General features: G+C 35.4%; 8 protein-coding genes across 8 annotated transcripts; 2 read left to right on the forward strand and 6 right to left on the reverse strand.

Moving 5' to 3' along the window:
* Positions 1-433: 433 nt before the first annotated feature.
* On the forward strand, positions 434-797 carry EV154DRAFT_558452 (uncharacterized protein; the record flags this gene model as incomplete). Its single annotated transcript, XM_051605488.1, has 2 exons — positions 434-692; positions 772-797. The coding sequence occupies 2 exons, from the start codon at positions 434-436 to the stop codon at positions 795-797; spliced, it is 285 nt and encodes a 94-aa protein (XP_051462876.1).
* A 1907-nt stretch (positions 798-2704) lies between these two features.
* EV154DRAFT_476479 (uncharacterized protein) lies at positions 2705-4435 on the reverse strand (the record flags this gene model as incomplete). Its single annotated transcript, XM_051598039.1, has 7 exons — positions 2705-2781; position 2852; positions 2966-3025; positions 3090-3516; positions 3565-3671; positions 4145-4373; positions 4404-4435. The coding sequence occupies 7 exons, from the start codon at positions 4433-4435 to the stop codon at positions 2705-2707; spliced, it is 933 nt and encodes a 310-aa protein (XP_051462877.1).
* Positions 4436-8465: 4030 nt separating this feature from the next.
* Positions 8466-9135, reverse strand: EV154DRAFT_492388 (uncharacterized protein). The gene has a single exon (XM_051599662.1). It carries the CDS (start codon positions 9088-9090, stop codon positions 8560-8562), a length of 531 nt encoding a protein of 176 aa, XP_051462878.1. The 5' UTR covers positions 9091-9135; the 3' UTR covers positions 8466-8559.
* A 1061-nt stretch (positions 9136-10196) lies between these two features.
* EV154DRAFT_456224 (CRAL-TRIO domain-containing protein) lies at positions 10197-12055 on the reverse strand. The gene is made up of 4 exons (XM_051597370.1): positions 11274-12055; positions 11013-11172; positions 10837-10939; positions 10197-10777 (listed from the first exon to the last, which is right to left on the reverse strand). Exons 1-4 carry the CDS (start codon positions 11873-11875, stop codon positions 10299-10301), a joined length of 1344 nt encoding a protein of 447 aa, XP_051462879.1. The 5' UTR covers positions 11876-12055; the 3' UTR covers positions 10197-10298.
* Positions 12056-13346: 1291 nt separating this feature from the next.
* Positions 13347-14232, forward strand: EV154DRAFT_547460 (peroxisomal biogenesis factor 11). The gene is made up of 3 exons (XM_051604757.1): positions 13347-13713; positions 13790-13935; positions 14003-14232. The coding sequence occupies exons 1-3, from the start codon at positions 13387-13389 to the stop codon at positions 14160-14162; spliced, it is 633 nt and encodes a 210-aa protein (XP_051462880.1). The 5' UTR covers positions 13347-13386; the 3' UTR covers positions 14163-14232.
* EV154DRAFT_492393 (major facilitator superfamily domain-containing protein) lies at positions 14212-16489 on the reverse strand. The gene is made up of 9 exons (XM_051599663.1): positions 16349-16489; positions 16200-16273; positions 16092-16129; positions 15811-16027; positions 15663-15749; positions 15529-15578; positions 15463-15470; positions 14742-15407; positions 14212-14642 (listed from the first exon to the last, which is right to left on the reverse strand). The coding sequence occupies exons 1-9, from the start codon at positions 16423-16425 to the stop codon at positions 14267-14269; spliced, it is 1593 nt and encodes a 530-aa protein (XP_051462881.1). The 5' UTR covers positions 16426-16489; the 3' UTR covers positions 14212-14266.
* A 1609-nt stretch (positions 16490-18098) lies between these two features.
* Positions 18099-19486, reverse strand: EV154DRAFT_456230 (putative phosphatase regulatory subunit-domain-containing protein; the record flags this gene model as incomplete). The annotated part of the gene is made up of 2 exons (XM_051597371.1): positions 18099-18796; positions 18845-19486. 2 exons carry the CDS (start codon positions 19484-19486, stop codon positions 18458-18460), a joined length of 981 nt encoding a protein of 326 aa, XP_051462882.1. The 3' UTR covers positions 18099-18457.
* An 890-nt stretch (positions 19487-20376) lies between these two features.
* EV154DRAFT_240121 (uncharacterized protein) lies at positions 20377-21666 on the reverse strand. Its single transcript, XM_051594545.1, has 3 exons — positions 21289-21666; positions 20552-21224; positions 20377-20497 (listed from the first exon to the last, which is right to left on the reverse strand). Exons 1-3 carry the CDS (start codon positions 21322-21324, stop codon positions 20451-20453), a joined length of 756 nt encoding a protein of 251 aa, XP_051462883.1. The 5' UTR covers positions 21325-21666; the 3' UTR covers positions 20377-20450.
* Positions 21667-21747: the final 81 nt, after the last annotated feature.

The raw sequence follows: 21747 nt of genomic DNA on the forward strand, positions 1-21747 counted from the left end.
ATTCATGACAGTCCTCTACTATATATTCAATGATAGTCGTCATGCAAATAAAGGAAACCTTTACATTTTGTATGTTTTTGTAATTGCAATTCGTTTCCTTTTTTTTTTTTTTTTTTTTTTTTTTTTTTTTGGAAGACATGCCGAATAAAATAAGAAAAAAAAATTTTTTTTTGGAGTAAAATGATAATAAAAAAATCGTAGAACGACAAAAAAAAAAGGGACATGTCTAGACCTCCTTAATTTCTTTAAACGTATTTTTTTTTTGGGCTGTCCACAATGAAAATAAAAAACAAAAAAACTTATTTTTGTGTCATTACTTCATGGGAGTTTTTTTTTCTGACTGTTTTTTAAACGTATTTTTTATAGAAATCACGTATTTTTTATAGAAATCAGGGCAGTTTTTCCGAAATACTTTTTTTTTTAAACAAATAAAATGAAAGCCAAGTTTCTCGAAGAAAAAGACACTTTCGAAACCGCAGAGGAGTTTCTTGATGCTTGCGATCTTGCAGCTATTAATCTTGGATTCCAAGATTACGTTAAGGACAGTTCACCACTTGGACCTAATGGGTTGACCCCTTACGACCAATTAGCCTTTGTTTTTGGTATCAAAATTAAGAGGAATGCAAACATCTCTGAAGAAGCACGCAAGAGATTGACATTGACCAACTTGAAGAACTGCCCTTTTATGATTCGTGCCATTCTTCCATAAAAAAGGTAACAAGTGTGTTGTAAAGAAGTGTGTTGCTATCCACACACATGACATGCTTGTAGGTGATAATGTCGTATTTGACGCCTAATTCCACGAATACAATTACTCTTATCTTGTCACTCAATTATAATACATATAACCTATGTATTATAAATACCATATTGCGAATACATTCCTATTGGTACGACACAGTACCAGCTCCCTCATATGTCAAACTGAGATCAGATTTCATAATCGTTCACGGATTGGTCGAGTAGCTGCCAAATCTTCTAGTTTCTCATAAATTTATTTTAGTAATCCAATCAAGGACCCTGTCATTGAATGGATAAACTATAATGCTCTAGAAGTGCCGGATATGGGTCAACTAGCTCCTTGTATATAACAATAAGCTATGTTTCATATGTAACTGATTTCTAAATCTAATTCTACCATTTCCCAGTTTGCGAGCAAATAGTCAATTCGATCTGTGCAGGAAAAATCTTGAAGTAACAATTGAATATAAAAAGGACCTCTATTTTTATCATGACATACTCTCCAACTTATAATAAAGGATTATAGAGTCTCATTTCTTTACTTGTTTTATTTTCCCAATTACTTTTCCCTTTTTATTCTCAATTATCACATATACGTCTATTTTGGTTCAAATGATATTGATATTATTTAAAAAAACTAAGCTTTAGGACACCAAGGCTATAATGTTTCGCCTGATTCGTCCATTTGGACGAATTTTTTAGTAAGTGTTTACCCATTTACCCAAAAAAAAAACGAATTGGGTAAATTTACCCATTTACTCGTTTAGACGAATTTATAGTAAGCGTTTACCCATTTACCCAAAAAAAAAAAAAAAAAAAAAAAAAAAAAATCGGATTAAATGCATAATTAAGGTGGTGTATATTTTAAAATCAGCTCTCCCTTTCAGCCTTCAGCCAGATAAAAAACTTTCCTTTATACATATTGAATCATTTAATACATTCATTCGTTTGAAAAAATTGGTTTGCAGTTTTAAAAGTTGATTATATATTTTATTTAAAAGAATGAAAGTAAGATTTATTTATATTTTGATACTTGAGGACAAATTGCTATGTAGAAGGATTACTACTTAAATGAGCTAAAAAGTAAACGGTACATGGCATAACATGAAGTCATTGATTATTCTGTGTAGGAAGCAACGTATAATCTAAAAACAAGGGAGATAGCCAAAGTTTTCTAAATGAATATTAGGTTAGTTTATGATAAGAAGACTCAAAATTGATACGTACTAATTCCTTTTCTAAACAGAGTAGCCGCCACAACGGTAAAAGCAGGAAGCGTAAGTCTGAAGAGATAATTAGAGAAAGGAAAAGCCATAAACAAAAAACACTTACTTATAGCACTGGCGTAGTACACTGCAAGCACGGCCTTTATACACCTGTCTATGCTGATTTAAAAGAGAGATAAGTAAGGGGAGGGACTTCAGAGATGGAATGATGAGTTTACCAGAGTGTAATTGCAAAAGAAGTAAGCCCAGACGTTTATTCAGTTACATGGTTACGAGAAACAAGAACGAATAAAAGTAATTTTTTTTTTTAAAAAAAAACTGATTTATTAAGGTAAAAAGATAAAAAATAGATATTAAAAAAGAAAAAAGAAAAAAGGAAAAGGAAACAGAAAAGGAAAAAAAAAGACTCCGTTTATATGTACATTTTAGAGGTTGCTGTTACGACGGAGGGATGACTGGAGGCAGATAATTTTTTTTGTATACGCAGCTTCTTGACAGCAGGACACTAAGACAGATACTCGTCTGCTTCAGGTAAATGGAATGAATGAGTAATTTTAAGGTTTGGATCTCAATTTTTATTCACCCAATCTGGGTAAGTATCCGCCCATAGACGAATGCTCGTCTGCTGCAGGAAAGTGGAACGGATGAAGTGATTTTTATTTACTCAATGTGAGTAAGTATTCGCCCATAGACGAATACTCGTCTGCTGCAGGTAAATGGAACGAATAAAGTAATTTTTATTTACCCAATGTGAGTAAGTACTCGCCCATAGACGAATACTCGTCTGCTGCAGGTAAATGGAACGGATAAAAAGCTTAAATTTTTGTGCAACCTATATATTTTACTCAAAATGAACGAACAGTTGCCCCTGGACGAATATTTACCCTTTTTGAGTAAATGAAGTAATTTTATTTTTTGTGTACCATTGTTTATTTACCCAAAATGAACGGATACTCGCTCACGGACGATTATCCGCTCAGATTTGAACGGATGCTTACCCCCAGACGACTATTCGCCCATTCGTCCGCATTTACTCTGTTTAAGTAAGTTTTTTTAGCCTAGGTGGGACTTTATTTACTATTAACAATTGTATTTAAAATACTGGTGGTACCATCGTTTTACCTCGTCATCCGACAGATCACCCTTTATAGTATTAGTGGAGCCGGCCATTGCTTGTAAGTTGCCAATGGACCAGGCATTCGGATCATTTTTCCATTGGGACAATGGCTTTTTATGAACAATTGAAAGTGCCCAGTACGGGTATCTGGTTTGGTGTTTGTCGTGGATAGCAATTTGACTGCCGGTAATAACGCATTTGAATTGACTTTCTTGGCACAAGGTTGAAAGTTGTACAACGGAAGCAAGCTTTTTTCCGTTACTTTTAGTTTTTGTAACTCTAGTCCTCATAGAGTTTCTGCGTGCCCCTAATCGTTCAATTATTTCAGTCGGAGACAATTCTGGTGGTTGGTCAGACTCAGAAATTTTGCCAGTTTTTAACCACATATTAAATGCTGCTCTTTCCGCCCTTGTTCGCAACACGCCAGCAAGCCTAATACCAATGATTAGTGATCGATCTTCTACTTTGTTTTTAACTTACTTGTTACACCCAACACAACAGTTTTTTGTCGTTGGGGCAGCCAACTGAAATTCAGATTCGGTACCAGCCATCGCCACATTACAGCTTGTACATCTTTCATAGGTTGCCTTTAAAAAACAAAGATGACTTCAGCAAGGTGCTCAAAAAAACAATATAGTAAACTTACTGTGTTATTTCGAAGTGCTTTAAACGCATCCTAACTTCTTTTCGTTCAACTCCAAAATATCCTTCAAACTGGCGGCAATGCTTTCGCCTACCTCGTTTTGACGTACACGCGGCTCCAGTACCTTCAGCTTTTTACACTCCATTGGGCGTGCTACATCCCCAGAAGAAGAACCCGTCTCAGTGTCTTCAATGACTTCGAGACTGCCATTGTTTTTTGTCTTCGTTACAACAGGCTTAGGCATGTTGTACATGGCCCACTTTGGCTCGGCGGATAAAATTTGCCAACAGTGTTCCAAAACAAAAGGAACACCGTTTTTAGTCGACGTTTTTTATAGATCATACGCCTTATGGACCTATTACAGTACTATTTCGAATACTTTAATATCTATGTGATATAACACTTATCTTTACCTACCCCCCTTTTGGATTTGGTGAGAGAAGCCATGTTTATCTTCCTTTTTTTTTTTTTAGGATTTTCGTTGCTAGATTCGGCATCATTGGAAGCGTCAATGACGGGAGGACCACTTTCATTATCACTGCTTGAAGAAGCAGGACAATGAAGTGGTACCTGCCCATTATGACTTTCCTCGTCTTCGTCTGCTTGCTTGAAAGAGGCTACAATGATCAATTCATGAGTGTCTGTACTAACTATATTGTCTTCCAAAAATACTTACTAGATGGATTTTTTCGCTTTTGTATTTCCCATTTTTTTTGGAATGAAACGAAATAAAGAAGAAATGCGAAGCAGGGTAGGGAGGCTGTTCTTATATTGTTTTGCCAACAATAAACAAAACGCAGCACACCAATCAGAGGATACATATCCGTATTTGGAAGGTTTTTTTGAATCCAAGAAAAAGTTTGAAGTTCAGCCAATAGTTGATAGTCAAACAAAAAACAAACAAACAAACTACAGGCCGCATTTTTTTTTTGTTCAAGTTGCAGAACGCACTTGCTTATGATAGCCACTAAAGTAGGCTTCCATTGAAGAATGCGAATGATACATGTGTAATTGCTTCAACATGCACGAGACAGAACCAAACTTGCTAATGTTAATTGGCATCCCTCCGTCTATTGCAGGAGATTTTGTTATCTTGTCAAGGACATCAATTTGTTCAATAGAATCATTCCAAGAAAACCTGCAATGTCAAAAGAGGTATGTAAAACAGAGACTTATCAGACATATTAATACTAATACATACATAATTTATTTCCTTCTTGTTCTCACCAAAATAATCATTCTGTTCTGCCCTTACCCCGCCTGCTCCTGACAATGGCTCAGATCTGGTGATAGCAGTACATACGGTTGTGGTTTTTGAGAATTAAAAGGGAGAAGTCCGGACAATAATTCTTATGGAAAGTATTTCGAACACCGTCCTCCTCCATTGAGAACACTGCCAAACTACATGACTGGAAATCCAGTGAGTATTATAGCGTAACCTTTTGTTTTCTCAAGAATGATAATGTGTACCTACTATAGATAAAAAACAATAGCCAACATAGTGTTTTCAGTGAGCCATTGACATTCCTCATTTTTTTTGCGTTGAATGAGCTCCATCTTATAGCCAGAAGTATCAGCAAGCATTTATACGATCTGATCACCGAAAACATTTTCCAAGATCAAAAGTACTGCTATACAAAGGTTGACAAAACCGTCTCAGTTGCCAATTATTCTTTCTACATTTCAACTAACATTTTGAATGTTATTGGGGATTGTATAACTTCATCGAGAGAGCATGTCCCTGTTTCTTTTGAGCGGAGCTTCGACAATGCTTTTGAAAAGATTGATGGTACATAAGCGGTGGATTGATTGGACTTCCTTTTATACATTATTCCCACATTGGTTCTACCCAATCTACATAACAGGTCTGAGAAAACAACGTGCTGGGCTTGGTCAAGGGTTGTGCTCTTCCGTTGTAGTGGGATCTTACACCAGATCTAATCAGTGAAATGAAGGGTTGAATCAGTATACTAAAATATGAGTAATTCCATTATTTAACAGAAATATATTACCTTTAGTAGTTACTTTGCTACTTGCCACACGTATCTTTTGGAGCGTATTTCGTTCAGTGCGGCATTACCTGATTTATACTTCGCACGTTATCAAGAAGAAAGGTCCATTCATGAGTTACTCAATGAGATCTATAAGGAGAGAGAGATTACTGTCCAAGCTGATCAATTCAAGAAGAATTGGCACTAGGAATGCAAGCATGCTTATCTAAAGATTTGTGATTAATAATTTTAGCAACGCCATCATCGATATTACGAGAAACATTGATTTGATCATACCATCCGGACAAGGTGACATCGATTTCATAAATCTTTCTCATTGCCTTGATAATGTAGAGTTTTGTGCTCGATTTGGTGGGAACGTCTCTCTGGATGGTGAGCTAGTAAATGGTATTAGATGTGGCTGAGTAAAAGATGCCCTATGTAAATATTACCGAAGATCTAGTGGTGTTAATGCTACTTCTTTCGGTGATTCTGGAATTGTCATTGCTTCTCGTGCTTGGATAAACAACACTGTTTAATCCACCAGCATATACCAAATACGAAGGAACGAGATTAGGCAGGGGGGAACCATTATGTGTTGTGTACTACCCGCTACAAAAAAGTAAGTTGATCCCTGTTTTTAAATGAGTTAGCATCTCCCTCATTTTTCTTTTTCTATTTTTACCTTAGCCACTTTCAGGTTCCACATCGTTGTGGGCTTCTAAGTGCCGTTCGGTTTCTTTTAATCATGCTAATTTGAATGTTATCTCCCAGTTTTGGCGCTAGTCAAATTCAATAAACCCCACGAAGTGACCCGACACGACAGGTCTGTTCGAATTGTCAAGGCTCTTTCAGGCCAACGCAAACAACATTGGCGGTTATATATGTGACAGACATTGAACATCAAGTTGTATTAATTGAGTTTCATCCGAATGGAAATAAGTTCTACGTCATCGTCCCCTACTATGTATTCAACGACAATCTTCAAGCAAATAAAGGAAACCTTTCCATTTTGTAAGTTTTTGTAATTGCCATTCGTTTCTTCTTTTTCTTTTTGGAAGACATGTCGAATAAAATAAGATCAATTTTTTTTTTTTGGACTAAAATGATCATAGTGTGCTAAATCACACATATAGATTATACATATGATAAATTCATATTTCATCATCAGTGATAAATGATAAATCATGATCAGGCATAAAAATGGAATTCGCTAAAGACAGTCACTACTTTAAACTTTCACGGTATCGTAAAACTTAAGACATGTTATTGTTACTATTTCTCTATTGACTATAAATACTCTTTATTTTTCTTCTTCCTAAATCCTTACTTGACTTTAACATCAATAAAATCTGACAAGAATTCTAATTGATCCTATTGTTTTTTTATATTTTTTTTCTGCAAAACTATCCATATTTAAGCCTACTTTTGCTACACATCGAACGACAAAAAAAAAAGAACTTGTTTCAAAAAAAAAAAAAAAAAAAAAAAATGTGTGCTTGAGATAGGCTTAAGTCTAACATGACACATTACACAAATAGGGAAGAGGAATTATCCTATATTTACGATTTTTTTTTATTTTTTCATTTAAATATAAAATTGTATACTCATCATAATTATTGTTGTGTATCCATTCACTATGTTAAATTATTATAATCTAAAGGTTTATGATAAAGCAGGCACTTTACCAAAAGTTGTGATAGAAGATAGAGCAGCCAGTGTCAGAGGAGCTCTTGACTTGGTTTTTCCCAATGTCAACAAAATGATTTACGTGTGGCATTTGATATCCAAACCTTCATATCTCTGTATCAGAACTTCAACTGCGTCCTTTATGATGGCGGATAGACACTCGTCAAAGTAGTTGATCGAATGTGTCTAGTGCTGGTGGTTTAGCCTGCTTACCGGTTTGTTACTTGGTGTGCGTTTTTTTTTTTTTTTTTTTTTTTTTTTTTGAGACATTGGCTGCTGTACTTTAATACATATAAGAGCCCATTTTTGAGACGTAGTGATATACTGACATAAAAAAAGCCTTGTCTGCAGTTAAGCATTTGCCACTGATGGCTGTTTACCAAGATATACTAGTAATATCATCATGTGACATAAATGTTTCTAAATGAAAAGGTGGCGATGGCAGGAAAGTTTTTTTTTTTCAAACATTTGCTATAAGTCTACGTGCTTGAACAAAACAAGTTAAAACTTAAGCAAGGAAAGAAAAAAACGAAGCCCTGTTTGTTTAATTTTATAATATAGTCTCTCCCAGGGCACTCTTCTGTAAACTGTACAAGTCTACTCAACAAAGTCAAAATCCTTTTAGCCCCACTAAGAAAAAAAAATGCCCATATTATTTAAACTGATCAAGCAAAAGCGGTCATTTAAACAGCTTTTTGTCTTAGAAACAACCTTGTATAAACTTGAAAAGAAAAATAAAAACTAGATACAAGTCTATAACAAAACAAAATACATATTTTAAAAATGTTGTGTTATCGACCTTGTGTGTGGGGATTATAATAGTCTAACACACATGCTTAACTCTTTGTAAATTTTTCATAGTAATATGTGGCAGCTTCCTTTATTGTAGTGACTACCACCTGCATCAATTCAATCTTTGTATAACTTTCTAATAGATATTTATAGGCACACTTAAAACCGCTTGTTTACCGGTTTACTCCATCTACACATGCGCTGTGAGTTATCAATAGTACATGGTAATATTTAATTTGTATCCTCTTTTTCTTTCAAACATAAATAATTGATACAATCACCGATTCATAAGACAGGTTTTATTTATTTCAACAGAAAGAGAAAAAAAAAGGAAGACTTTATTATCATCAATATATGATTTTAAGGGCACAAGAATGAAAGAATAGAGCCACTAGTCATTGTTTTACAGTTTTCAGCAGGTGCGTCCTTAGTACAATATCTGTTTTCATCTCTGGAGAGTTCAACTCTAGCATTAGTAGCACAGCCAATGAACGTAATACCCTTGGGATCCGTGTATTCTTGAGTAGGACTACCCTTGTTGATAATTCTAACTTGAGCCTTACTCGTCCAGAATGAAGTGAAGGGACAACCTGTCAAAGCGGTATCACCAAACATGGTACATACTCCCCAATCAGTATTGTATGCCATCTTCCAATATCCACTACCAGAACATTCAGGAGAGAACCAAACGCGAGAGTGTTCATTCTTGTGATCATTCAATCCAGCAACATAGCAAGTTTCGTACTGTTTTCCAGAGTTATTTGCGCTACCAGGGGGTGGAACGGCAATACCACTGGACCCTTTTCCGAGTCCCAAAGCCCAAGATCTTAAATCTGCTTGAACGCTGGATGCCAATAACAATACGACCAAAGAAGGTAATTCAAATTTCATTGCTTATTTAAAAAAAGAGATGTAAATAATGATTTTCTTGTTATATAAAAAAAAAAGGCCTTTTTTATATTCGATCCATTCCCTCTAGCCTGTCAATTTTTATTTTTATTTTTATGCATGAAAAGCTTATTTTAGAAAGGTTTGTCGCAGTTAATAAGAGCTGTTAAATGAATTCGTTATCTCTGCCTACTTTAACACGTTATCGTATGCGACGCAGTAGCACAGATATGCACAGCAATGCTCGATATTGAAACCGTCCAACAAAGAGTACATAAAATGTACTACGACTTAGGTTTCAAAAAAAAATCATTGCAAAAGTAAGACTCATTTCCTTATTGCTACTATTATTCTCCCAAGAAAAAAAAAGTTTCACATGGGGTTATCTTGAAAGGATTGATAACACTGACATGATACATAAATTTTACCAAAAAAAAAAAAAAAAAAAAAAAAAAAATCTTCTGCCATTGAAAATAAAGAGGTACATTTCGAATATGTTTGCGTTACCATTTGTAAATGTTAGAAATTGAAAGGATGATAATAAAATTAAATGACGTACGGTTATTGGTTACACGGCATCGTACAACACCCCCCCCCCTTTTTTTTTAATAACCCAAACACAACAGTTATTACTACATTACACTATATTTTTACTAAGATCTCATTGGTACTACTGATTCATATCAAAATGCAAAAATTTATGGATTGTAACAGTGTCAACTAAAACAGAATAGTAGTAAAATTTATTTTATTTTTACAGTTTATAAAATAGTAAGGGCTAGTTCTAGTTCAACAATAGCGAACGACATGACCTTTGGGGTTGTTAATAGAATGAACTATACAATGTTTTTTACCATCAAAATGATTGCAAGTTAACAAGGGCCCTTATACATGCCTACTCACCGTATTCTAAATCAGATTGAAGAATTAAAGGTAAAGTGGTACAGACTAAAAATATTACTGTGATTCATCAATTGCAGAAAATGTAACGCTTCACTATATATATTCTATTTTTGTCATGGTAACAGACCGAGTAAATACCGAGATAAATCCCTTGTAACAGCATGCTTGATATTAACGGAGGGGGGGTGGAAGAGAAGAATTATGATTTTTTTAATTTCTCAAGATCTATATATTAGATGTCTTTTTGTTTATTTAGGAGATGATGAAAATGGTATACATATATACACACACGAAGGTTCAATAACTCGTTAGACCCACTCGGTAATATCCTTTTTAACCCAACTACCCGTATTATAATTAATAATCAATCTATCATTTTCATCAATAGACACTAATCCCTTTGTATGATAACTCGTTTCACCCCGAAGCACCTTCTCGGCCTTAATTCTAGCAATGCGGTATTGTTGAGCCAATCTCAAACGGGCCAACGCATCAGCATCACCTCCAAATTCAGGCACAGCGCACCATTGCTTCGTATCAATTTCGTAGACGTTGACAGTCTCCCAATAGAGTCGAATAACGGGTGTGTCCGCAGGAACACATTTTGGTCCAGCTTGGGGAGGTCGAGGAGGTGCAAGATCATCGAGAGAAGGCTTTGTCTTGTCTCCTGTGATAATCACAGGTAAACCCTCAGCGTCGATATATTTCTTTAAATCATCCAAGTTTTTGGTGAATACAATCTTACTAGCCACAACAGGGTCCAAAAGGGGTGTGATCAGACTCCAAACTAGGAAAAAAAGCTTAATAAATAAACTGTGTTGCTTCCTTTTTTTTTCGAATTCTTACTAGTAGAAAATACCCATGGTGCCTTGTGCACACAGGCAAGCCCTAATGTTTCTGGGTAATAAGCTTGGAAACATTCGACTAAAAATTTGACTGCCTCAAAATCCTATGGTTTAGGTTGGTAAAGAGTGTTTAGCAATACATCGAATGCGCGCCCATATAAAACATAGTTGTGTTACCATATTGGATAAAGTAAAGTTTTCTAAATTAAATACAATGCAAACTGTATCCATGGGATAATTACAAATGACACGAGAAGTTTCCATGATATAAATTGTGATCAGTTTCATAATCTCGAGAGGTTGGTCGTCTTTATGGTGAACCTGGACATTGACAAAACTGCACACATACAAAAAAAAAAAAAAAAAAAAAAATTTAAAAAAAAAAAAGAGAGAGTCAATACAGCACACACACATACACACATAAAACATTTGTTTTACCAGCAACCACGAGCACTTTTATCAGGCCCACCCAAGACCACCATCTTGGAATCCAGTTTGTCCTTGAACGAGATTCCCAAACCAGGTTTCGCTTTCTCTAATTCCTCAATTAATCCAGTTTCTCCCAACGAGACAATTTCGTTGGTTCTCACTTCGAGTCGCCAACGCAATGTATTGACCAACATATTGTAAGAGGCGTCTAAATCCCATTTACGAGCACGAAGAAAACGCAGCAGTGTTGAATCCGGGTTATCGGTAGCGACCAAACCCCAAAAGGCCTCATGTAACAATGCGCCAGGAATTAAGGGCAAAGCCTTCTCGAGAGGCAATGTCGTCCATCGAGGATCGGATGTAGCGCCAATAAAATAATCGTGTGGGGCTTCCTGTGGTTTACCTCCAAAACCTAAAAAACCTCCCTTCTTGACCGGTCGGTCGTGGCTATGGTCGGGTAAGTGGATGGTGTCGCCTGCTTGTGCGAATAAGTCTAAAAGACGTACCCAAAGACTCTTTAAAGACTTGACTTGGTCTGCGGTTAAGGTACCGGCATGGCCCGGCTTACGGTTATCAAGTGTAATTTGTCCCGTAGGAAATACAATAGACATCTTTTTTTTTGTGTGTGTGTGTGTGTTTGTGTTTTTTTAGTGAAGAAGGAAAAGAAAAAAAAAATTAGGCTTTATTTTTTTTATAGATATTTTAATTTCTTAGTTTCGCTGAGTTCTTTAGTGTAAAATGACGTTTTACATTAACCAAAGGGTTGTGTGGGGGAAAAATCTCCAAGTTGGAAAGAAAAAAGATGACAAGAGTTCTACTCATCTCTTTGACCCTGATATCTATTTTGTGACATCTTTAGTTGCACATAGTTTTCGTCTTTTTCTTGAACCCCATCCATCGCCACACACTTTTGCATTTTAAACCTCACACGTGATGTGGCAGAAATCATGGAGTTTTAAAAAAAAAATATTTCTGGCATTACTTTTAAATGGTTACCACGTACAAGCTTTCACAAAGAAACAGTGTATGAATAAGACAACTGTTTGTAAACAAAACTAAAGATATTAGGGAAGAATAAAGACTTTAGTAAGATATAAGAAAGTGCTTATCTCAATTCCCAACCTAAGAATCATAACCAAGAGAGATCGTGTCAAACAGGCTGTAAAACGGCTACGACCATCCCACCCGTCTTTTTGGACTCGCTTCTGAATACAACGCCTTTTCCTACCTAACGGATTTCCAAAGTCAGATTGTACGCGAATTGAAACGATACATTATACATTTGTCAAGAAACACTTGATATAAAAAAAACACCTTCATTCTTTTGTACTACCAAACACTGAAAAAGAAAAAAATCATCTATCCGCGAATCGCATTATGACGATTTTGCTAATAATGAACGATTTCTGAAGATATGTGTACTATGCATAGAGTTCATAGTCTCTTACTGTGATCAAACGCGAACTTTGAGTTAAATGCAAAAAAAGCCAATTTCGACAAAGTCTGAGAAGAAGCAAAAAAAAATATGGAATTCAGTTTTTTTTTTTTTTTTTTTTTTTTGGAAAAGCGATCACTGTAGAATGGAGCACTCTTGTCTTACTCTAGCAATCTGTTGGGCACCATTTATTCTGCCTTATATCCCCCCTCTTGAATTTAAAGCCTCGAGCCTGTTTTCCCTTTTAAATATAAAAACGAAACTGCTAAAATATTCAAGTAGGCTACTTCATTGTTCAAAAACCTGGGTCCATTACAGGCACTAAAAATAGCATACATGTGTGTGTGTGTGTGTGTGTCATTTTGTTTGCGTGTTAAAAATCAACACACTCATGATTTTATTTTTTGTAGAGAGAAGGAAGATCTCTTACTAAAAAAAATTAGGTGAGACAGAGGCCAATGTTGCTAAACACGTTTTTTTTATATACATTTTACAAATGAAAGGATGTTTCTTAATTTTGCACAAGGGAAGCCTAAATCCTCTTATAAATTTGCATAAATTCAATTCCACAGTCACTCTTTTGTAGTGGAGCTACAAAAAAAAAAAAAAAAAAAAAAACTATAAATGTTTAGATAACTTTTTATTTTATTTTATCAAGATTATTAAACCACCCCTTTACTATCAGAAATGGCCATCACAGAAGCGCAAATCACTGCATTCAATCGATTTTTAAATGTTACCAACGGACGAGAGAAAGCGTGTCGATTTGTGCAATACTTTGCAAGATTCTATGCATTTTATTTATTACGTCAAGGAGGCAGCAACCCACAACGCTGGATTGAATTAAAGAATCATTTGGGTATCGGTCGAAAATTCTTTCGTTTATTGAAACCCGTTGAACTCGCTCAATCAGGTATCAAGAGTCTATCCTTACCCGATCCTTTCTTGCGTGCTACTCAATGTATCAAATTCACTAGCAACTTTTTGTATTATACTTCGGAAGCTATGAGCTTGGTAAGTTTTTTAGCCTAGAAAAAAAAAAAAAAAATTAAAAGTCGTATGAACTCACATGTCAAAAACTTTAAATTAGTTGGATACTATCAAATTCCATAAATTAGATAATCCAAAGCGAGTGACAGAATTCGGTCAAAAATGTTGGCTGATGGCTTTATCCGCTTCTATCCTTTCAAGTCTATATCAATTATATATCGCTCCATCAGCCAAAAAATCCACAAAGTAAGTCTTGGGTAAAAAGCGAAAAATTAGAATGGAGTTTTAATTTATCATCATCACATTTTTTTAGTGAAGCGGCTCGTTATCAATTAACTCAAGATATCGTGGACATGATGATTCCTTTGGGCGGGTTGAAATGGTTAAATTTGGATGAAGGAGCTATTGGTTTAGCCGGTATGATTACTTCTGCCATGGCCATCCATACCCAATGGAAGAAAACCAACCCTTAAACTTTTTTTTGTGTCATAATAATATTAAAAAAAAACAATTATTTGTCATAAAAAAAAAAAAAAAAAAAAATTGGGATGGGGTAAAAGAGTGTGTGTCTATAATTTTACGAGTGCTTTTCTTCAATAGGAAAGGTGGTTTTTTCATCCACTTCAATCAGATCATGACTCATATCAGTTCGCATGACATAGGATTTTAATCCCAAGGAAGCAATTAAACCCAGTGCGGCAAAGGCAAATGATCCCCAAAAAGACATACGAATGGCATCCATATAGACATCCATCACAATGGATTGGGTAGGCTCGGGTAAATTCCACAAGTAAGTAGAGCTGGACCGCACTAATTCGGGCGTCACACCTGGTAATGCCAATGCATGCAATCTTGAACTCAATGTATTGGATAAAATACTACCTTGCGCTGTAATACCCGTAATACCACCCACTTGATCACAAAATGTCATGAACGCTACAATTGATGGGACACTAAAACATAAAATAAACAAAAAAGCGAGTTTAAGCTTTTCCCTTTTTCCCCTTTTTTTTTTTTTTTTTTTTTTTTCTTATCCCTCCAAGTGTACTTACTGTTTCAGGGCAACCGATGCTTGTGCAGTGATAATTTCACTATTGATCATCCCACCACTTCCTATACCTGTCACTACCATTAATCCTACAATCACACCACGACTCGAATGTACATCCAATAAATTCAAGAGTCCACAAGCCAACACCAAAACTGAAAGTGAAGCCTTGGAAGCCCATGTATATTTACCCGTCTTGACAATTACTAAGCCTGTCAGAACATTAAAGATACAAGCCAACAAGACTAAGCACAACAATTCCAGATTCGATGCCATGGCTTCTTCTTGTCGAATGACGGACAGATAGAGTGGAACATAGGTCATTAAAGATTGAAAACATCCACCATAACAAAAGGCTGCAATGAGAATCAAGACGGTACTACGATTGGCAAATATACCACGAGGGATGATGGGATCCTTTGCAAACTTGGATTCAAAGACTGTGAAAGCCAATAAGAGGACACCGGCTACACACAGGAGAGTGATGATGGGTGTGGATTTCCAGGCATAGGTGGTACCTCCCCAACTCAGGGCAAGTACAAGACATACAACACCCGAGGTCCAGAGAAACATGCCAATGAAATCCACGTTGGAGAAACCAGCAGACATTGTCATGTCCGATCCAGGGCCTTCAATTGCAAAAAAGACGAGTACCAAGGCAACAATGCAGCTATGTGTAACCATCAGTCTATCTCATCTCCTTTCTATCTCTTTTTTGTACTTACAAGCCAAGCTAAAAAATAAAAAATAAATGAGTATAACAATAATAAAAATATGCTAGATCAACTTACTGCCATCCAAAACACGGATCTCCAACCCGAATTGGTAGCTGCTACGCCACCTATATTTTTTTTTTTGATTGAAAGATAAAATTATTAGGGTTGTGCCTTTTTTTAGATCTGTTTGTGCATATATCTTGCTTTACCAACAAGGGCTCCCACGACATAACCTAATCCCCACGATATGCCTAATAAGGACTGGTACATGCCGATGAATCGCACGGGGATATAATCTAAATGATAATGTTTTTAGATAACGAAAGGGTAGTAGGAGTTGGATTCAACAATTTTTACCGGCAACAACGATTTTCATCAGGGTATCAAATGCACCGATGCCTAAACCACATAAGGCTCTTGCAACAATCAACATGATCATGGACTGTGCAGCACCACATAATACAGCACCAATAAGATAACTCCCGGTTGCAAACAGGAAACAGATTCTTCTACCAAACATGTCTGCGCATTTACCATACATGGGTTGTGAGGTGGACGCTGTTAATAGAAACGCCTAGCTTGTAGGATTAGTTTTTTTTTGTTTTTTGTTTTGATTGGAATAGATAGGAGATCCTTACTGTATTCACCCAGCCGTAAAGAGCAAAGCCGTTAAACTCTTAAAAGGGGGGGGTGGATTTGTTTGTTTTAATAAAACAAGTTTCTTAATTGTTGTTTGTGAAAGTTACCTGCTGCTATTAAGGGAGTATTACTTGCTACAATAATATTATCAAACGCAGCTAAAAAAGAAACTACACACAAACTAAAAAAAAAAAAAGAAAACGCATGTCAAAAAATAAAAAGAACCTTCCACTTTTTATAATGGGCAATGACTTACGAGGAAATTATCATGTAGAGTCTCTTTTTTGGAATGGACATGCTGGTGGGTTGTTTTTCTAATTCCTGTTCGTTCATTTGTTGTTTGATAATAGTACAAAATAAGGGGGGGCGCGGGAGGTATTAAATTGATTTGTAATGCTGAAAAAACAAAAAAGGGATATATTAGGGGAAAATCTTGATGGAGTCTCAAAAAACAGGTCACAGATCAAAAAAATTTGTAATCTACGTGTGTAAGCAAGTTGCTAGTTCTTTCACACAATATCCAGTACAGTCGGTTGACACATGAAATTATTCCAACCAACACGTTGGGTCTTTTTTTGATCACACAGTTTTCAATTACGTTTTTTTTTTTTTTAATTTATCGATCTCAAAAAGCCAAATTGTTATTGTTTGATCAGGTTGAGATTCCATCTCATGATTTTACTAGTCTATAAAAGATAAGCGTTTCCAAAAGAGTCTAATGACACTCCATGTTTATAGTGTGATTTTTATCGTTGGGATTATCTGATGGGGATTTGTAAATAGAGTTTTTTTTTTTGGGTAATAGATAGATGTCAGTAATAAATTACCAATGCGTTTTTAAGGTCAACATCTCTTTTAAGCCCCCCTCCCCCCTCTCTGTTTGTCACTTGTATCAGCAAGCCAATAATTCTCCGTTTCCACTTGACAGAATATATATGTTACGGAGAGAAAGGGAAGGGGGGAGGAGAACAATAACAATAAAAAAGGCTTAAACATATTAGGCGATAAACACATGCCATTGATGGATAAACAGATAAAAAAAAATAAAAAAACGTGCTGTAACGGGTCCGTTCTGATTTTTACAAATCATCATGGTGCAGAATTATTATTTTTTTAACGGGTAAAGGAACATGACAGAAGCTTTTTTTTTACCCCGATATCCGAACTAGCCGTCAAAAATAAAAAGGATGAATGTTTATTATTCAAGCATCATTCGATGATTTAAACTTATTAAAAAATGATACGATAACCCCACTAAAAAGGGAAAACAATAAGATTACCCTTATCTAAACTAGTAAAAATATGTATATATGTTTTAGCAAAAATGCCGAACCTTTTTTTTTGTTATCCCTTATTTTTATACAAATAGAAGGTCAAAGATGTAATAATGTCAAAAAAGTAGTTAGACTATCTGTCAAAAATAATAAAGGAGAAAAAAAAGAGTTTCGGCTCCAGAATGGGTTCTTCGGGGTATATAAATGTTTATGCCATTTTAGCTTGGCCAAGATGTAAATCCAACCTTTAATTATACTAATTGCCCTCCCCCCTCTCTCTCTCTCTCTTCACACAATGAAAAAGAGTCGTGGGGCGGAGAGTGTATCTTACTTGGTTCAGGCTCCAATGTTGGTCACTGGAAAATAAAGTTAGCCACCTCCTTGCAGATAAAAAAAAAAATAGTTTACGGGAAAAAAATAAGGCGTGTAACAATTGACCCTGATAGAAAAGGACGGGAAGAATGGGAGAGATAACACGTCATGATTATAGAAGAACACAAAAAAAAAAAAAAAAAATTTATATATATAATTTTATTTTTCATGAAAAGCCGTGGGACAAGAATTAGCCATAATGAAAAGCGAAAAAAAAAAAGTATCATAACAAACAAATAGCCATAATGAATAATAAAGGGTAATACAAGTTTACTCACAGACATAATAATTTCCCGTTCTTCCCCGGATTTATAGTATAAGTTGTTTGTGAGCTGTTGTTGAGTTTTTTTTTTTTTTTTTACCCCACAAATTAAAACTATTTTTATTTGTTTTGTGCAAGAAAAAAAAAACAAGTTTCATACCGATGTTCCAATGAAATATCGCGTACAGATAAACCAATAGGGTAATACAAGGAATTCCCAAGCTCGCCTCTTTTTATCGGCAGCGATCTCTATCAATAATGGTCTGAGAGTGTTATATTCCGGATCGGTCTTTTTTTAATGGGACGTGATGTTATTAAAAAAGAAAAAAAAGATATTTTTATTTTAAGGAGGAATATAAGAGAGAGAAAGAAAGGGGAAAAATGCAAAAAATATATATACAGAGAAATGAAGGGGGTAAGGAATAAAAGAGGTAAACTTTTTTTTTGTTGTTGTTGTTTAAGAAAGCACGGCGGATGGAGAGAATGAACTGTAAATGGGGTTGGAATTGTAGAAACAATACTTGTCAACAAAGTCTGAATAACTCATACCAAATCCCTCAGCAGATGAAATGGGAGGAGAAGCAGGAGGAGTAGTAGTGGTAGTAGTTTCGACATCGTTACCAAAAAAGACGGGTGGGGTATAGCTAAGGTTTTCATTTTCAACAGGAGTTCCAGGAGGTGAAGGTGGGGGTGATGCAAATCCAAATGGCTTGCGGGATGCCTCTGTAAGGGAAGTACTAAAGTCATAGCGTCTACCCAATACCTTTGTATTGTTTCGAATAATTGCCAATTCTTCCTCATCCTCTTGTGTAAGATGTTTCTCCTTGGGAGGGGTAGCAACAACAGTAGTAGTAGCAATAGGCTCGTTGGGAGTGATGATGACTTGATAGTTCATACCATTGTTGTTATCCCAGAATTCACCTTCATCCACAGTATAACGAAGAGCAAGATAGAGTGTCTGTGTCTCTTCTTTAGGTTGGATGGGAATATGAAAGATAAAACGGTCCCATGTATTTGAAGTAGAAGCAATAGATTCACGGAATTCACCCGTGGTCTCACTAAAGGATCGCCAGAGGTCAAAGGAATAGCGGATAGAGACAATTTTATGAAATGAAAGGTTGAGTGCTCTACAACGACCTTCAATCATAAACATATTTTGTGACATGAGGTCTGTATCTCCATTGACAAGTGTGACAGACTCCATACGAATTTTTTGTTCCGTATTATAAAAGATGGTATTTCTTGTAGGCCAATTGGGCAAGGATAGTTTATAATCATCTACCGATCTGTCCATAAAAGGTGGGTCTGTCTTGACAGCTAATGGTGTTTGATTCTTGTAAAAATAACGTACTTGATCTCCTTCAAATCGTACTGATTTCTTTTTTTTGGGTTGGATAACCGCATGTGTAGGACGCTTTAGTAGCACTCGTCTTCCACATGACGGTGGTTGATGTAAAGAACTATGTGTTGGTAATGTGCAATTCATGTTAAGAAAAAAAGTTATAAAAAGGAAAGAAAGAAATAAAATAGAAAAAAAAAAAAAAGGCTCATCCTTTATAGAAGATAAACTTCAACTCTCCAATCTCCGACATTCTGGACCTCATTTTTTTTTTATTTTTCTTTTTTTCGATGGTTCTACAAGTGGTACAATTTTAACCCCATAAGAAATTTACTTTATAGATAGATAGTGTTATATATATTCTATCAAAATATTTAAAATGGCGTCAATTGAACAGAAAAAAAAAAAAAAAAAGATGGTCCGAGTGTTATTTATAACCTTTTTTGCATCAAAACAGAAACAAAAAGGCTTTTTTTTTTTCTCTTATTATCTGCATGCCCTATCATATAACACATTCTACACTTATCTCTCTTTTTTTTTCCCGCCCTTTTTTTTTTTTTTTATTTTCGTTCTGTTTGATACAAGGGCGCATTGTATATATCATGCGAATCGATCTTGTGCTCATAATTGTTTGTTTACATTCGCCTTTTTTTTTACTTTATCTTTTTGGGGTATTTTACAATTGGAGTTGAAACCTTACTCACACCAACAATGCGAAACATATTGTTGTGTGTTCCTGACTATCCCGATAAAATCAAAAGATTGCTACCAATGGTACCGAGTTCGATCGCCGTTCTAATTTGCGTTTTTTCCCGTCCGTATGACCAATAGATTACAGAACAAAATTTGATTGTTCACACATAAGTCCCCCCCTTTCCCCCCTACTTTTAAAACTGCCACATCTTACATAATCAAAAAGAGAGAAAAAAAGGTATCGGATCAAACCGAGATAACCGTTTTTTTTTTTTTTTTTTTTTTTTTTTTTAAAATGTACATTTGGGGGGTGGGGTTATATTTTATTAAATTTTTTTTCTTTTTTTTTTTCTTTTTTTTTTATATATGTGGGATAAAAGATATATATATATATATATAAATATATAAAATGGGCTAATTAGACTAATTGCTGACGACGCCCTTTAGGACTAGTCTGCTTTGGCTCTATCAAGTAAAAGAGAGTTAGTAACGAGAAACGAATAAAAAGGTTAAACTTACGGGTGGAATCAGACATCCAGCCTCGCTTTCTTCTGGTCTTCTTTTCTGAAGTGGTCTCTGGAGATGCGATTGTATTTGGTGATGACAGAATCAAGGGTAATATTCTTCTACGTGCATTAATAAACCAATTACTAATTTGGTTCAAAGTTAAATTGGTCTTTATCCTTAGGGACCGCTTTTCTTCTTCAGTTGGGTATGGATGTCGACAATGATCAATCAACCATTGTTTTAATATGGCAGTCACACTTTTGGGTAAGTTGCCTCGTCGCTTTCGACCATTGGTGGATTTTACACGTTTCTTTACTGTTTGGATATTTCTTGTATCATCTTCTTCCACATCCACATCCTCTTCTTCTTCTTCTTCCTCTTCTTCTTCTTCTAATTCTTCTTCATCCGAGGGAGTGCCGTACCATTTCTGTCGAGTTTGACCTCCCTCTTCTGGACATGAGGACACAGATGAATTACAAGACGTAAATAATGCGGTAGTAGGTGGTGGTGTTTGAGGTGGACTGGAAAATGCACTATTTCGGGTACTCCAAATCACATTACTCCAGAATTGTCCGTTACTTTTTAACATGGCATTGACCTTTTGTTTCTTGAGTTGGATCACCTGATGATCACTGCTGCAACTACTTGCATCGTGGAATAGAATAATAGGACTGAATATACGAAGCTTTCTGGGCATGAGTCTCTCTTTGTTTACATTCTACATGTGTGTATATATATGTATATATTACCGTGGAGTCCATAGAAGAAACGGATTGTTGATACATACAAAAGAGAGAGAAAAAAAGAAAAAAAGAAAGAAAGGTCGTAAAAACGAGAATACAAGAAATAATCAAATAAATATATATATATATATATAAAAAAAAGGGGGAAATAATATAAAAGAAGGAACTATTTATATCAATTCAAGGGACGTGCATATGGTTATGGGGGATTGATCGGCAAAAAAAACAAAAAAAAAAAAAGGTACGTACGTGACAGGTTCATAAACAAGCTTGGCTGCGTTTTCAATATACGGGGTGGGAAGTGAGAGAACCCAGCCTGTCAAAGAAAAAGACATTCTTATTATGGTATGTTGTCCAAATAAAGTTGAAAACCGAATTTAATCCATCCTACAAGGATATCCCTCAAACTGTTATTTTTTTTTTTTTTGACAGCGCCCACGAAAAAAAAAAAAAAAGATATATAAT

This window comes from Mucor mucedo (genome assembly GCF_025094135.1).
Source record: "Mucor mucedo strain NRRL 3635 chromosome Unknown EV154scaffold_5, whole genome shotgun sequence".
In the NCBI taxonomy this organism is placed as follows: Eukaryota; Fungi; Mucoromycota; class Mucoromycetes; order Mucorales; family Mucoraceae; genus Mucor; species Mucor mucedo.

Coding starts and splice junctions, on each gene's coding strand:
- EV154DRAFT_492393 (XM_051599663.1), bottom strand. CDS start 16,425: ATGAACGAACAGGAATTAGAAAAACAACCCACCAGCATGTCCATTCCA. Junction 15,750..15,810: donor GATGAAAATCGTTGTTGCCG/GTAAAAATTGTT, acceptor ATTATCATTTAG/ATTATATCCCCGTGCGATTC. Junction 15,579..15,662: donor TGTCGTGGGAGCCCTTGTTG/GTAAAGCAAGAT, acceptor AAAAAAATATAG/GTGGCGTAGCAGCTACCAAT.
- EV154DRAFT_492388 (XM_051599662.1), bottom strand. CDS start 9,090: ATGAAATTTGAATTACCTTCTTTGGTCGTATTGTTATTGGCATCCAGC.
- EV154DRAFT_456224 (XM_051597370.1), bottom strand. CDS start 11,875: ATGTCTATTGTATTTCCTACGGGACAAATTACACTTGATAACCGTAAG. Junction 11,173..11,273: donor AAAAGTGCTCGTGGTTGCTG/GTAAAACAAATG, acceptor GTATGTGTGCAG/TTTTGTCAATGTCCAGGTTC. Junction 10,778..10,836: donor ACCATGGGTATTTTCTACTA/GTAAGAATTCGA, acceptor TTTTTTTCCTAG/TTTGGAGTCTGATCACACCC.
- EV154DRAFT_547460 (XM_051604757.1), top strand. CDS start 13,387: ATGGCCATCACAGAAGCGCAAATCACTGCATTCAATCGATTTTTAAAT. Junction 13,714..13,789: donor CTTCGGAAGCTATGAGCTTG/GTAAGTTTTTTA, acceptor ACTTTAAATTAG/TTGGATACTATCAAATTCCA. Junction 13,936..14,002: donor TCAGCCAAAAAATCCACAAA/GTAAGTCTTGGG, acceptor ACATTTTTTTAG/TGAAGCGGCTCGTTATCAAT.
- EV154DRAFT_240121 (XM_051594545.1), bottom strand. CDS start 21,324: ATGTATCAACAATCCGTTTCTTCTATGGACTCCACG. Junction 21,225..21,288: donor TTTCTTCTATGGACTCCACG/GTAATATATACA, acceptor ATGCCCAGAAAG/CTTCGTATATTCAGTCCTAT. Junction 20,498..20,551: donor CTGGATGTCTGATTCCACCC/GTAAGTTTAACC, acceptor TTTACTTGATAG/AGCCAAAGCAGACTAGTCCT.